At 36.3% G+C, this 14,756-nt stretch overlaps 1 protein-coding gene across 2 annotated transcripts; it reads right to left on the bottom strand.

Moving 5' to 3' along the window:
• Positions 1–3,709: 3,709 nt before the first annotated feature.
• On the bottom strand, positions 3,710–14,521 carry cuedc2 (CUE domain containing 2). 2 transcript variants are annotated; one of them, XM_005156782.3, is made up of 9 exons: positions 14,373–14,521; positions 13,674–13,752; positions 13,443–13,586; positions 13,281–13,342; positions 11,476–11,600; positions 11,225–11,395; positions 9,775–9,839; positions 9,629–9,689; positions 3,710–4,758 (listed from the first exon to the last, which is right to left on the bottom strand). In XM_005156782.3, exons 2-9 carry the CDS (start codon positions 13,745–13,747, stop codon positions 4,612–4,614), a joined length of 849 nt encoding a protein of 282 aa, XP_005156839.1. In that variant the 5' UTR covers positions 13,748–13,752; positions 14,373–14,521; the 3' UTR covers positions 3,710–4,611.
• Between the last annotated feature and the right edge of the window lie 235 nt (positions 14,522–14,756).

Below are 14,756 nucleotides of genomic sequence, written 5' to 3'. Positions count from 1 at the left end.
TACGAGCAGGCGCAGACATTTGAATCTTTTTGGCTGGAGATTTCCGCTCTCATTCACTTCCTTTGATTTTTAGACGTTAAAAACTGTTTGTTTTGATGCTTGATGTTGCAAACTGACATTTTCTTATTCTGCTTTGTCTGTAGAGTCATAAACACACTAGTTTGTAGAGCAAGTAGTTTGTCTGTTTTCTGCTGTTTAATATTCCTAGTCATTTCTCCCATAGGGCACTGAATCAGATGTTCTAAAACAAATCGGAAAAACGAGGGCACTTCCGCCTTAAAGAATGAGGTCAATATTAGGAGAAATAAAATGCTAGAATTTATACGGTATACGTTGTTGAAATGTGTAATGTATTTGTTATTCTAAAGTACTTTTACAATAGTGTCTCTTTAATAAAAAATAAATAAATAAATGTGGCAGTGTTTAGTGTATTATGATTTTCTATATTCTATTATTCATTTTCTTTTGGGACAACGAGGAGTAAACAGTTCAGTAAAGTTGCTTTAGCATTGTTTTAGCATTGTTAGCATTGTTTAAATTAGGCGAAACCAAAAAAGCTTGTTGCACACAATCTATTCTAAAACATTCAATTGGGCCAATAACATGATTGGGCAGACTTGATGGTTTTTTTATTGGCTCAACACATTATTTCTCATTGAGCCAATGTTGACAGGCTGTTGCCAAAATTGAATTTAGATGTGACCAGTCACTAGAAAATGTAGTTTGGGGAGTAAATGATATTTAAATGTATTTAAATAAATATTATATTTATTCATTTTTTACAGCATATAAATAATTAGAATTTATATTTATAACATAATTGTAAATATTATTCTATCAAAAAAATTAATAAATTATTTAAATATTTGTTTTATTTATTGTATGTTTTTTATTATTATTATTATAATTATTATGGCTTATTTTATTATAGTTTTATTATAGTTTTAATAGTGCAATTAGTGGTGGATTGTTTTGAAAATCAGGTTAAAAGGGTAATAATAATTCCAGAATTGTTACTTTTATTTATTAATTATAACTTGACAAAAATCAACACAATAGAGGAAAAAGAAAAGAATTGCAGCCTCTTTTATATGTATTAAATAACAAATTTATTAATTGATTCATTTATTTAGAATGGTTGCTTCCACGAATCCTGCGACTTCCACATCTTCAGGTGATTCTGATGTAAATCTGCTGTCCAGAATCAGCTGGTTTGTCTTAGTCGGGCATCTCCGCTGAGACCAGTCCACTATGGGTGACCCTACCGGTATCTGTGAAGTACCAGTGGCGAAGCTCTCAGCATCACTGATGCACACAAGCCCTCACAGCACGTCAAGCTGCAAACCACGTGAGGGACCCTAACCTAACCTACCCTAACCTAACAGACACCGCAAACCACTAAACGCATCGAAACTCTCAGAAGAGTCCAGCGACCGACCTGCAACACGAGAACAACCGCTCAGAAAACCTCGACAACCGTGCAGAAAACCACCTGAAACATCCTGAAGACCACCGAGCAAACCAAGAACTTCAAGTCAACAACACCAAGAATCAATAAAAACAACCAGTTGATGAAACAAAACATGCAAAAGGAAACTTACTGTGAACTTGCTCTACAACTATGTACACTATATACATACGCAGGCCTGCAGTGTGGTTTGGGACACTGTGAAGACTCAGCGTCTGGCCCTCTTTCTGCTGGGCTTCTCAGGCAGTGGCTCTCCACTGATGTCCACATGGACTCGAGGAGCCATGCTGTCTGGTCTGGATCCACATCTGCGTTCTGTAATGAGGATGCGTCCATCAGCCTGCACCGTCTCCTCCATCACAGGACACCTGAGTGCCTCCCACAGCCGCTGCTTGATCTCCAGGCCCAGCTGAAGGCTGTAGGGACGACTCTTGATCATGGGCTCGACCACAGAGCGGTAGATGTCCTGGTAGGCCTGAACGCTGTAGCCATGGATAGAGAGGGGCTCCTCCTGCTGTCCCACGTCCACTGAAGGCACTGAGGATGCTGGACGGATTTGGGGAAGGACAGCTGCGTTCTTCAGGTGATGTTCCTCCAGACCTGGGGAAGAGATACAGCTGTAAGTATGATCCAACCTGATCACAGCTGCAGGATCCTGAACAGACGGGACACCCTCCAGCAGGAAGTCCTTCAGGTGTGCTGGAAGACTCCTGATTCGTCTGAGGCGCCGCTGCTCCATGAATATCAACTTTCCAAATCAGACAATCTGATGAAACTTGTCAAAGTGAAGAGTTGAAAGAGCTCAAGTGATCAGATTCAGAGAGATGTGTTGATTTCAGTGTAAACTCAGGTTGCCGTGGTGACAGAATATTGGAGTCATTTAAATGTAAACAACACTTGATCAGCAGAAAGTCAATCAGAGCAGTAGAGGAGTTCTTCTCTATTGCTTCTCTATTACACATTGTGTCATTTTTACATTATAAATAAGTAAATATAGTGTGAACTAAACAAAATGTGTAATACAGAAACGTTAACACTTTCAGTTAAATTTGATTAAAATCAGTTGGGGTAAGCAGATATCCTGATAATTATTATTATTATCTTTTATCATAACCAGGTCTAGATCCCAAAACAATATTAAAAACGAAAACATACTTAAAATTTTGTCTTTTATTTATTTATTTATTTTCATAATAAATTTTTATCAAATTGTGTTGCAATTAAACTTTAATCAAATTTCAAATACGTTTTTTTATCTGATCATATTTTTGCATTAATTATTTCATTATTAAATTCTATAAAACAAAATTACACTGTAAATAAAATTATTGTGGACACTGACAATTAAATATTGACTCAACAAATGACTTCACAATAATAAGCCCCAAACGAAAAAAAAAATCCACATTATTAATTTTAGCTGATGGTCTGAAGTAAAAATGAAAAATATTAATTCACCAAACATAAAACTGTGCTTTGGCAATTTATCAAACAGCAGTGAAAATAGTGTTTGTGTTTGGCGAACAAACCTTGCAGCAAAAGCGCGTGTACGCATGCGCGTGAGAGTCGTTTGTTGGATCGGGTTTAAATTCCAGCGCAGCAATGGCAGAGCTCCTCCGAAACATCATATTCAGGCGATTTTCCTTCATCAAAGTTATGGTGAGTAGTGAATTCTGTATGTATTGAATATTTTTTAAGTTTAGCTAAATGCAAGTCTCAGTAATTCCTGACATAAAATGATAAGCATGGGTATTACGTTAGCCTGCCGCTCCGTCATAATGTTGTGGCGCCAACTTATCCAGCATGTTTTACGCAGCGGATGCCCTTCCAGCTGCAGCCTTCCACTGCGTCGCCATGCCCAAGTCTATTTTTAATTCAATTTTGGAGAATACCATTTGGAGATCATCCTCCATGTTCAGCTGTGGTCTGTATTTATTTTTTAATGAGGGTGAGTGCCCTAAAGGTGTCAGAAAGTTAACATGATGCCATAAAATCAATCTGCTACATTTGATGCTATTGCATTGTCTTTAACATGATTTAATCACCCCAGGAGTTTATAGTAAAATAACATGAATAAGGTAAATCATTTTTGGAATTCACCCCCCCCCCCACCGAACCTTTGTGCCACAACCCACATTTTGGGAACCATGCAATGTTATAGAGCATGATCTAGCATATTCCTCCACTTTGAAATCGAATCTTCAGTGTACTTGAAGCACAGAACAAAATAAAGACACCACGTTCATAAAACATTAATTCTTTACTAGTTACTCTCAAAAACATCAGTCCTTTAAAAATAATGTTAATATATTTCAATCTAATCACTGCACTTCAGTTTCAGGGTCATGTCGGAGGTGACGATAATGCTGACAGCCAATACTGTTGCTCTACACCAAAGACAACATGTAAAAATGGAGTACATCAAGCACAAACAAACCATCTCTGAAAAACACTGGTGTAATGTGAATATGGTAATTCAATAATGAACACAAAAGTACATTCTTTACTAAAACTACGGAAAGCCAGCTAGCTACACATTACAGAGAAACTAACTAGTAAATATGGAGGTGAAAGGTCTTCTCCAGGGTCAATTTTACCAGGCAGACCTGTTTTGTGAACTGCATCAAAGAAAAAAAAAAACCTGTCACACAGACCCTGCTATTCTTTAGCTTCTGTAGGAACATATATGGAGTCTTATTTCTGCATATGAAAATAAACACAGAATGCAAAGTACAAACACTGACGTCTCACTGGAGATGAGCTAAATTGGCTGATTTTATAACAAAGCAACCAGCTTGTTTGACTTGTAATTATGAATAAAAATGGATTTGGCATAAATTAAACAGTCAAATGTAAACACCTTCATGTTTTTTTTAAGGTAGAGCTTAAGGTTTTAGTAAAAAGTAGTTTAAAAAAATAAATACAGTAACTTAAAAGGGCTCGAAAAAAGAGACCTGCTAGGAGATCACACAAGACATCAACCCAAACAACAACAAAATAAACCCTCCAGCACCGTATATTACAATGGAGACATTTGGACGAGATACGTTTAAATAAAAACTAAATCGTTTGTTTCCAGTCACAGAGATCCAGACACAAAAGAAGGGAGTATTCTGAACGGTCCATCAATAAGATGCCTTTCATCAATGGAAGCGGTATTTGCGGGCTGGTTTTAGGCTGACGTAAGTCTTCTTCATGTCTTCTGGTTCTTCTTTCTTGACTAGATGATAACGCTCTCCCTTCGTAGTGACCACTTGACTGCCGTGATAGCGCACCATTTTCTTAGGGGCCTGCAGAGGACCAAGTAAATGGAAGGGGTTAATACGATTCGCTCCAAAATTAAAGTAAGAGATGTTTATTTTCTCAGTCCATCCAGAATGTAGATGACATTTTTTTCCTTTGGTTTTAACAGTAACACATGAACTGTGGTCAATAATAATACTCTGAATAGAAAAAAAAAGCATATCAGGGCAAAACAAATTTAGCACTCATGAACTCTGATGATATTTGATGAGATTAGGGTTGTAACGGTATGAATTTTTTACGGTATGATAATCGTCTAAAACAATACCACGGTTTGACCGTTTCGCGGTATACGGTATGTTACAAATGTTACAAAATAATAGAACAGTGAAGCAAATTTGACTTTTTCCAAATAATGTATTTTCAGTTACTATAAACAACACCACTTACAAAGAACAAATAAAAAAATAAGAAAATAATAAATAATGTGTCAAAGTCCAAATAAAGTCCAAATAAACATGGTGCAAATCCTCAGTAAAAAAATAGATATAAATATTTACTATCCTATAAATAGTTACATAACGAAACTAGATTCAATATGGAACATCCTTAGGTTTTATGTGCCAGCATGGATATGGTTGTCTATGGATATGGATATGGTTGTCTGCAATGCAGACAAACAGCTGCACCTTCATTTGCGTCTTTTGAAAACAGCAAGAGCAGCAGTTCGTCTTTGCTGTGTCACTGTTTTGTCATGTTTCTGTGCTGCTGTGCATGCAAAAGTACTTAGTATGAGAATTATTTCATGCAAAACTTTTTTTTGCGTTTTATTTAGCCACGCATAAATGTATGCCTATCTCTCATTCCGTGTTGTTCAAAAAGCTCAGTGTTGGTCCACAAACAAAAGCGAAACCTATGCTTATTGGTTGTGATATAGCGAGTTTGAACCAATCTGGGCATGGAGGAGGGACAATGCATCAATGTATCATGTCTGGTTTGTCCGGAGACACAGTGACGAGCGTTTCTTTGTCAAATCAGCGTTGTCAAATTTTGATGACAGAACCGCACTGATTTCGGAGCCTCTGAAAGTCCGCGAATGTTATGTTATACAGCACTGGAAAGCTGAGATTCTCTTCTTTATGCCAATATTTGTATTGTATGAATCGGATCAGCGGATCAAAAGTTATTAAACATTTAAGAGCAATACTTATTTTTAGCCGCGGGCAGCTGTCTCGGTCTTTAAGGGTTAAAACCGTTGATATGCAATTGTTCATGGTATGATAATCGTGCACGTTCAAATCGTGGTAGACCGTCATACCGGTATATTGTTACAACCCTAGATGAGATCTTGGTGAGCAATACAATTGGTCTGAGCAAGAAACTCAAAATTATTCATAAAATTATTATCATTAGTGATCTTAAGCCTGGAGTAAATGAGGACATGTGATTATTTCCAGTTACACTATCAGTGATCAAACATTTCCTTCACAGTTCAGTTGAGATAGTTTGATTTAATAATTTGTTTAAGTAATTGCACATTGTACACATCAATGTAGCTGCTCAATTATGTGATAAAAATCATAATCACAATTACTTTGGTCAGAGTTGTTATCACAATTACTTTAAATGATTATGAGATGGCCATATGACAAACTATTTTGAGATATACATGTCATAACATTTCACAATTCTCAAAAACACAGCACAATGGATAACTAAAAGACAAAAGTAAATATACAATGTGCTCAAAATTACTGAAAATAGAACTATACAACACAATATACAAATGAAACAAACTTTGTGCTTTAAGCATAGTCTTCACTGTGAGAACTTGATCTGTTTGATCTTATTAAAGCTACATAAGTCTTGATCAAGAATGATTTTATTCTTGTTTTTTGTTGTTTGATTGGGAAAGTTACTTTTAAAAGTAATATATTACAATCTTGAGTCACTTCAACAAATAACTTAAGGTTACTTTTTTTATGTATATATAAATTAGCTGTGTTTCATTTAAGAGGCTGCATCCTCTGAAGGATGCCGACTTCAAAGGAGAGTCCTTCGAAGTCCACACAGGCTGAACCGAGCGTTTTGAAATGAGACAATCAAGCCTAAAGAGGATGGATCTCATCACCAGGCAACCGTAACAGCTGCTGTTAATAAGCAATGATAAAATTTGTAAAATGAGTTTTAAAAGTGATTTTAAAACTCATTTTAAAGGGTCACGAAACACCAAAACACTTTTTTTGAGCTGTTGACAGTCGTATATGTGTTCCACACTGCTAAAAACACTATTAGGACACCTATGTTTCACTAAAAAGTGTAAATTGGTTGTTTTTGCGTTATTTCAAGCAAATTCGTACTTCCGGTTTGAAACGAATTTTTGAAGCTGCGTCACGGTCATGACATAATAGCGTGTATTCCAGCGTGCAGACTGGGCGTCTGTGCCAGATTGTGTCTTATTACGTCTTACAGTGTGTTGCATTAATGCATGAGTAAGGCTTGGTTCAAACCAATCAGCGCGCTCTATTGTGCAACTTCATTAATATTCATTACTGTCACAGTGTTTAGACAGCAGAGACGCCACGTTGTGTTGGCAAAACAAGCGTGAAGTGTTGCTTTCATAGTTTGCTGCAGTTAAGTTTTGTTTTCATTTTCTCTCTGTGACAGCGCAGACTCACGTGTAGATTAACAGTGTACGCGACGCTCGACAACAATAACTTACGTGTCTAAGGAGGAACATTGTTTACCTGAGAGCTGTTCTCATCTGCAAACGCTGAGATCCGGATTCGCTTGTAGTATTCTCTTTATAAAGACGAGGCTCTAGTTGCTGGTGATTGTCCTGTCTCTACAGATTTGTTAAGTGAGCGACCAGTGCTCTTTGTTTATTCAGTTTGTTCGTATCGTATCGAACAAACTATTGCACAGAGTGTAAACATGTTAGAACTACAACCAAACTGTAACCTCGTGTAGGGTTTTTAACGCATTTTGTGACCGGAATAACACACGCGGCTTTCTGACACTACCTGCTGTGTGCATCTAAGTTTCCAGGAAATGCTTTTTCTCTCATTCACCGTGCGGTATCAAACATTGCATGAAAAATACACACTTAGAGCAGCTCCTCGAATCAAATATTTCGTTTGTCGCGAGGGACATGAATGAATTCCCTGAATGAAAGACAGTTAAAGTCCACCATTTAATAATTTGGCAAATAATTCAACTACAGATGCCCATGTAAACACAGTCGCGTGCCCAAATAGACACTCCCACACCATCCCTCTCTTCTTCCTCGGACACTCCCCCTAAACAGAGCTGGACACGCCCACTTTTCTGGCTTTTTCCAAAGTAGAGGTGTGAAAACACCCTGCTGAAACGAGGGGGTTTCATGGCCCTTTAAGCGTTCTGAAGGCAAAACAAGGGCTGCAAAAGTTACAAATATTTTCCTTTGATCCATTCATGTACACATACAAATGTAAACAAATGTTTAACATGTGTTTAGATATCAAAGTAAAACAGTGGGTCCAAACTCGATCCTGGAGGGTCAATGTCCTGAATGGTTTAGATCCAACTTGCTTCAACACACCTGCCAGGAAGTTTCTAGTATATCTAGTAAGAGCTTGATTAGTTGGTTCAGGTGTGCTTGATTAGGGTTGGTACTAAACTCTCCAGGACACCGGCCCTCCAGGACCGAGTTTAGACACTCCTGAATTAAAATAAACCTAATTCATACATTTAAACCGGAGTTTTCTTTTAAAAACGCCCTGTAGTTATCAGCGCAATAAATCTTGGGACGTTCAAGGCCGCGAAAGATCCACCTGTTGTGTTCTTCATTACCTGGGAAAAAGAGGACGCATTTGGAGGCTGCGTTTGAAGGAGCCTTCAATTTTTTTTAAATGAGACAGGCTTTGTGGTGCCGCAATGACACAGCGCCCTTCGAATGCATCCTTCTGGGGATGCAGCCTCTGTAATGAGACACAGCTTATGTATTTATATTATGTTTTTTATGAAAAGCTGTTACTTTTATGTTTTATCCCCCATCTTAGCTGGGTTTAGGATTGCCCTGCTAGATGATAGCTTAAAATATTTATTTAAAAAAATAAATTTTTCCCAACACTGAATACTGATAAGCATGCTTAGCAGCAGGAATATAGCACACTGTCACTTTAAGAGACATATGGATTCAATTTACTGTTACATATGCATTTTCATTTTTTCAACTCTTTACATCATTTATAACATAAAAAAGATTTATGTGAATAATCATAAAGGATATTTGTTTTGCATGTATTTGACCATTTAAGTGTGCAGTTTAAGCTAAAAAAAAAAAACTTCACTTGCCAGTGTTTTGTTTGTCTGAGGCTGAGCACTTGCACAGAACAGCCCAAGTTCACTTTCACCCTTTTAAAAACACGAATAGATCTAATACGCTTCATTAAATCAAGCACATCTCATGCTGCAAAAGTCACGTTACATAATTTTACAGATTTTGACATGAAATTGGGCTTTGTTGAGGAACCAACGCTTGTTTCTGTCCCTTCATTCAAGTGTTTTGTTTACATTTTAGTCAAAGTCAAAACTGTCGGACACATCCAAAATTAAGTTTAACTTTTAAAATTAAGTTTAACTTTTAGACGGTTCAGTCAAATTTGGTTAACAGGTCTATCCAAAAATTGCTTCAAAAGATAATTATCAGAAGATTATGAAATGCATGCAATGATGTAACAATAATCTGTTTCTTGCAGAACAATATTCTTTAATGATCAACTGACGAATAACTTGATTACATCTTTGGTGGCTTTGGAGTGAATAAATAAATAGCAAATTTTCATTTTTGTGAGAACCTTCCCTTTAATATCTACACCAATGTCATCAATGTCAATGTCACACAATATAATGGCTAAAATGGCACCACAAACTCACATCTTTTGGAGTGACAGGTCGGTGTACTTTCTTGTCTTCCTCATCATCAACCAGCATGTATCTGTTGGGACAAACATTGCAGTCACATTCCATATGACAGCTTTTTGTTATAGTTGCAAATAATTAGTGATGAAGCAGACACTTACTTTTCTAAAATGCTTGCTTTAAGTTTTTGATCCACTTCAGCAGAGACTGTCTTCCCCTGGTTTGCCTGAAATATATCAATAAAACAAATCATTGTGTTATTTAGTGTACAACATTATAGCTTTTAGTAATATTTAGATTTTTTTATTTAATATATTACTTGTAATCTATACATTTTAAGCTTTTTTTTTAACCTAAGAAAATTAATTATAAAATTATTAATACATTTATTAAACAAATTATCACTTGTTTTTTTTTAATAAATGTTTTTACTGTAATATAAATGACCTTATTGCAGTGGTTCTCAAACTTTTTTCATCAAGTACCACCTCAGAAACAATTAGTCTCTCCAAGTACCACCAAAATGTGCAGTAGTGAAATACAGTAGCGTAGGCCCAGTAAAGCAGCTACAACTCTGCACTGTTAAAAAAATGTGGCACATTTCCTCAGAAATATAGGCTATATGTCATATGGCACATTATATACATAGGTTTTGGTAAATTTTAAAATGTGTGTAGCATGTACTTGACATATTTCATTCCTCCGCGTACCACTAGAAGGAAGCCTGCGTACCACTAGTGGTACACGTACCACAGTTTGAGAACCACTGCCTTATTGCATTCAAGTAATAATTTCTATTTGTTCTAAAACAGGGGTACCCAAACATTTTGGGCCAAAAACCAAACTTAATATATAATAAGTATTTTAAAATAAAAAACAATTATCAAACTGTTACAATATTAAAATATATCAAACAGTTTTAATTATCTCAAAATATTACAATATTGCCATAGAGATTTTATCATTTACTTCAGAATAAATTACTCTAATCATATTAACTAATACATTATATTTTTAACCTATTATAAAGAAAACAACAGGAATTCTTATTATAACACAATGGAGTTTAATGCTGAATACCCTAGTCAAGCTGCATCTGCCTTTGCCTTGATTTGCTTACCGAGAACTTCTGAATTGTGGTCTATACATTGAGCAACAGTGTTCATTTTTTATTTTATTTGTTTATTTTTTTTTTTAATGGATTCATTCAAAACAGTTAATTTTTTTGTCGTAACAAACTAACAAACGAAAGTTTATGTTAAATTTGAAATGACAATGTGTATTAAAAGGCATTAACCCCCAAAATTCACACTCTCTTCTCAGAAGGGATGGCAGACCAAATCATACGTTACCATGGGCCAAATTAGGCCAGCGCGCCCTAGTTTGGGCATCTCTGTTCTAAAGTATATTACAATAGTAAAAATATTAACATTGTAAGAAAAATATATTTTAAATTATATAAATGCAATATTGGTGAGCAGAAAGAACCCGTTTCATAAACATACCCTTAATTATTAATAGGACTTAATTAGCCAGTGTAGATCATTTAATCTCTAACCAATTACTGTGGGTAAACATCTTTAATTAAGTGAACTTCTCTAGTGAACTCACACTGAGAGACGGAGGGCACTTAAGCTGGACATCTCCCTCAATAATGAGACGAACGGCTTCCTCCATGTCTCCTTTAGCAATGGACAATGCACTTCTGGCCTCAGTCACACTGCATTTAGGAAACATCTCAAGAAGATGTTGCTCCTGGTTATCCCATGAAGATTCACTAACCTGAACAAACATTCCCAAACACATGTTAATCAGTCTGCCAGGATGTTGCACAAAATGAAAGGCCAAAATGAGGCCAATACCTGAGCTGTGGCTCCCTCTGCTTGTAAAGTAAGGTTGTGTGTCTTCTCTCTGGAACCGCCGAGGGATAAATCACAGCTTTCTGAGAGGGGAAATTTACCTTCCTCGATTTTCATCTCTCCTGATTCTTACTCACACAAAGCAAAGATTATAAATCAATGTGCAGGATGTTTTCTAGTACTATTGTAAAGCGCAACAGCTTCATGTTTTACATTGAGACTACACATTTTCATCCACCTGTCAACTCAGATTTAAGGTTTTTTAAATAGCGTTTTTAATCCAATGGAAAGAAAACATCCAAAATACACTTTCAAAAGTTTTTTGGTTGCACATTATCAGTCTGTGTCTACATTTCAATTATAATACATATTTATTATTGTTGTTTTCTCAAAAGTGTGTTTTGTTTTTGATAAATCTTCAATTTACCAAACTTTAGTTTTATTCATATCGATCTGCAGTTTTTAATAAAATAATGTTCATGCAAATTTTGCCTGATTATAGACATTCTATAAACATTTTTTGCTGTCTGATCAGAGTATTTCAGTTTCTGATTTATGTAGTGACTGTAAAATGATTTTACATTTATACATGTCAATATATAAATGAAAGGAAAACAAGAATTTCAAACATCGCGTTGATCAGTGTTTACTAGAGATGTATGCAAATTAGCAGATTTTTAATAAAATAATGCTTTTTTGCATTTCAACAGAATATTTTAAAAACAATTCTTAAATGTCTACAGAGGGAAGATGGTGATCACCATCACTGAGGTAAAGTTGGTTTTATATTTGCACACTCAGACTCTCTCCTTATATAATTTCAGAAAAGTATTATTTACAAATTGGGCATCACGGTGGCGCAGTGGGTAGCACAATTGCCTCACAGCAAGAAGGTCGCTGGTTCGAGCCTCGACTTAATCAGTTGGCATTTCGGTGTGGAGTTTGCATGTTCTCCCCGTGTTCACGTGGATTTCCTCTGGGTGCTCTGTGTTCCCCAAGAAGTACGAAGACATGCGCTATTGACCTTATTCTTCAATGCGGAAGTGCGCTCGTTTTTGTGATAGTTTTAGAACTTCAGATTCAGTTGCCTATGGGAGAAATGACTAGGAATAATAAACGGCAGAAAACGATCCAACTACTCGCTCTACAAACAAGTGTTTGCATTACGATACATAAAAAGTAGAATAATAAAATAAGAAAGGATCAGTTTGCAACATCAAGTAGCATAACGAGCTGCTTTTAACCTCTAAAAATTAATGGAAGTGAATGAGACTGGAGGTCTCGAGCCAAAAAGATTCAAATGGCTACACCCACTCATATGCAGAGAATAGGTGAATCGGGTAAGCTAAATTGTCCGTAGTGTATGTGTGTGAATGTGAGAGTGTAAATGTGTTTCCCAGTGATAGGTTGCAGCTGGAAGGGCATCTGCTGCGTAAAACATATGCTGGATAAGTTGGCAGTTCATTCCACTGTGGCAACCCCAGATAATTAATAGGACTAAGCCAAAAAGAAATCGAATTAATGAATTATTTGTAAATTATAAACAGAGAAATAATATAAGCAGCCATGAACTATTAATGTACAACATTGTTCATAGTTAACTTTATAGTGTTATTGCTGTTTGGAAGTCATACTTTAATGTGACATAAGATCAAATATTCAAATTGGTGTGGTAAACTATATAGGGATAAAATGAACGAATTTACAAATACATAACCAACTTTACCTCAATATCTTGATATAATTCAAAAGCTTTATTATAATAATAAATATTATTACTGTTTTATTGATGAAAAAGAGGAAATTACCTGTGTCCCTGGCTGAAGTCAACTTCGCTGCCAGATTAAACATCATCTCGCAAACTTTGACACTTCAAGACAAACATTAAATAGTCAAACGCATCAAATTGTAATGGCAAAATATTGTAAATCTCAGTAGTTCTACATTTACAAGTCATTTTCCCAAATTACCTGTCGATATCAGAGAAACCAGGGATGTAGGCCTCCAGCATTTCAACAAACACCTCTACATCAAAGTTTTCCTCGACACTTTCTTGAGACCCCAAATCTTCCAGCACCCCGGTGATGTAAGACAGAATGACATCATCCAGAGTACTGTTTTAAACAAAACAGACGTTATTTTTCCACACACAAAATAACGGAAAAACCTTTCATTAAACGTACGAAGTGACACGCCCTCACCTCAGATCGGCGTGAGGAATATATGACAAAATGAAGTCGTACAGCGCGTCGTGGATTATTTTTTGGAGATCCATCCTGCCTGCATTTGGATAAAAAAACGAGAAGAGTCAACAACAGGGAGTAACAGTTGGTCAGAGATCCACGTGAGAGGTAAGTACATTGTCAAACCAAACTAACACGACAATTATACCGCAACAGCGTGTTGGAAATGCACAATATGCGATTATATAACATATCAACGTGAAGTTGAACAGTAGTCGAATAACGTTAGAGTTAATGACAGTTTCATATCCTGCAAAAACTTGCATCCAACTACTTTCTCATGCAAAGTCCAAACAATCTAAACACGGTTTGTTGTGCGGCATTTAAACAAACTGTATGCAGATTTCGTGTAGTTTTAAAGTGTTATATGTATTGGAAAGACAGTAAGTAACGTTAGTCTAAACACGGTTTGTTTTGCAGGCGATCTCCACAAACTGTGGAAAAGCAGCCGGCTTTTTAATAACGCGTTTAAAGACGCGGTTTTGTAGATAACATTTTAGAAATACAGTAGATATTTGACATCCGTTCTCTAATAGTCAGATAGACACATGTGATACTGGTAGCACGGTTTGTTTATCTGTGCTCAGTGGGGTAGCCGATGGCTAACTTAGCATAGTCATGTAACATGCGCAAAAGGCCTCTCGATGTGCACCTCACCTCTGGATGAAACCGCACTGATGGAAAACAAGAATTTAAAAAATCCTGATGTACAAATCGACAGCCTGTGTTGGCAAGCTGACAATAAATCGTAAAACGTTTAGCTAATTCATTAGCCCTACGCGCGGTCGCTGAGGTTCAAAACCTACGACGTCACGTCCGCTTTAATGTAAACACACCCTCGTGTCACTGTTTTGATTGCATTCAGAGAGTCGACGAAAGCATTTTATCCTACCTATACACTGTCCTGCTGTAGGATACTGCGTATTAGGCGTTATGTCTATAGTCGAGATCCACACTACCTTGGAGAATACCTTGGGAAATAGTTTGTTTCTACCTGCTGATGCATCACATGAATGTTTTTTGCATTATTTTGTGCTTCTT

The sequence above is a fragment of the Danio rerio genome, chromosome 13 (genome assembly GCF_049306965.1).
Source record: "Danio rerio strain Tuebingen ecotype United States chromosome 13, GRCz12tu, whole genome shotgun sequence".
NCBI lineage: Eukaryota > Metazoa > Chordata > Actinopteri > Cypriniformes > Danionidae > Danio > Danio rerio.
This window is presented reverse-complemented; position numbering and strand designations above follow the sequence as displayed.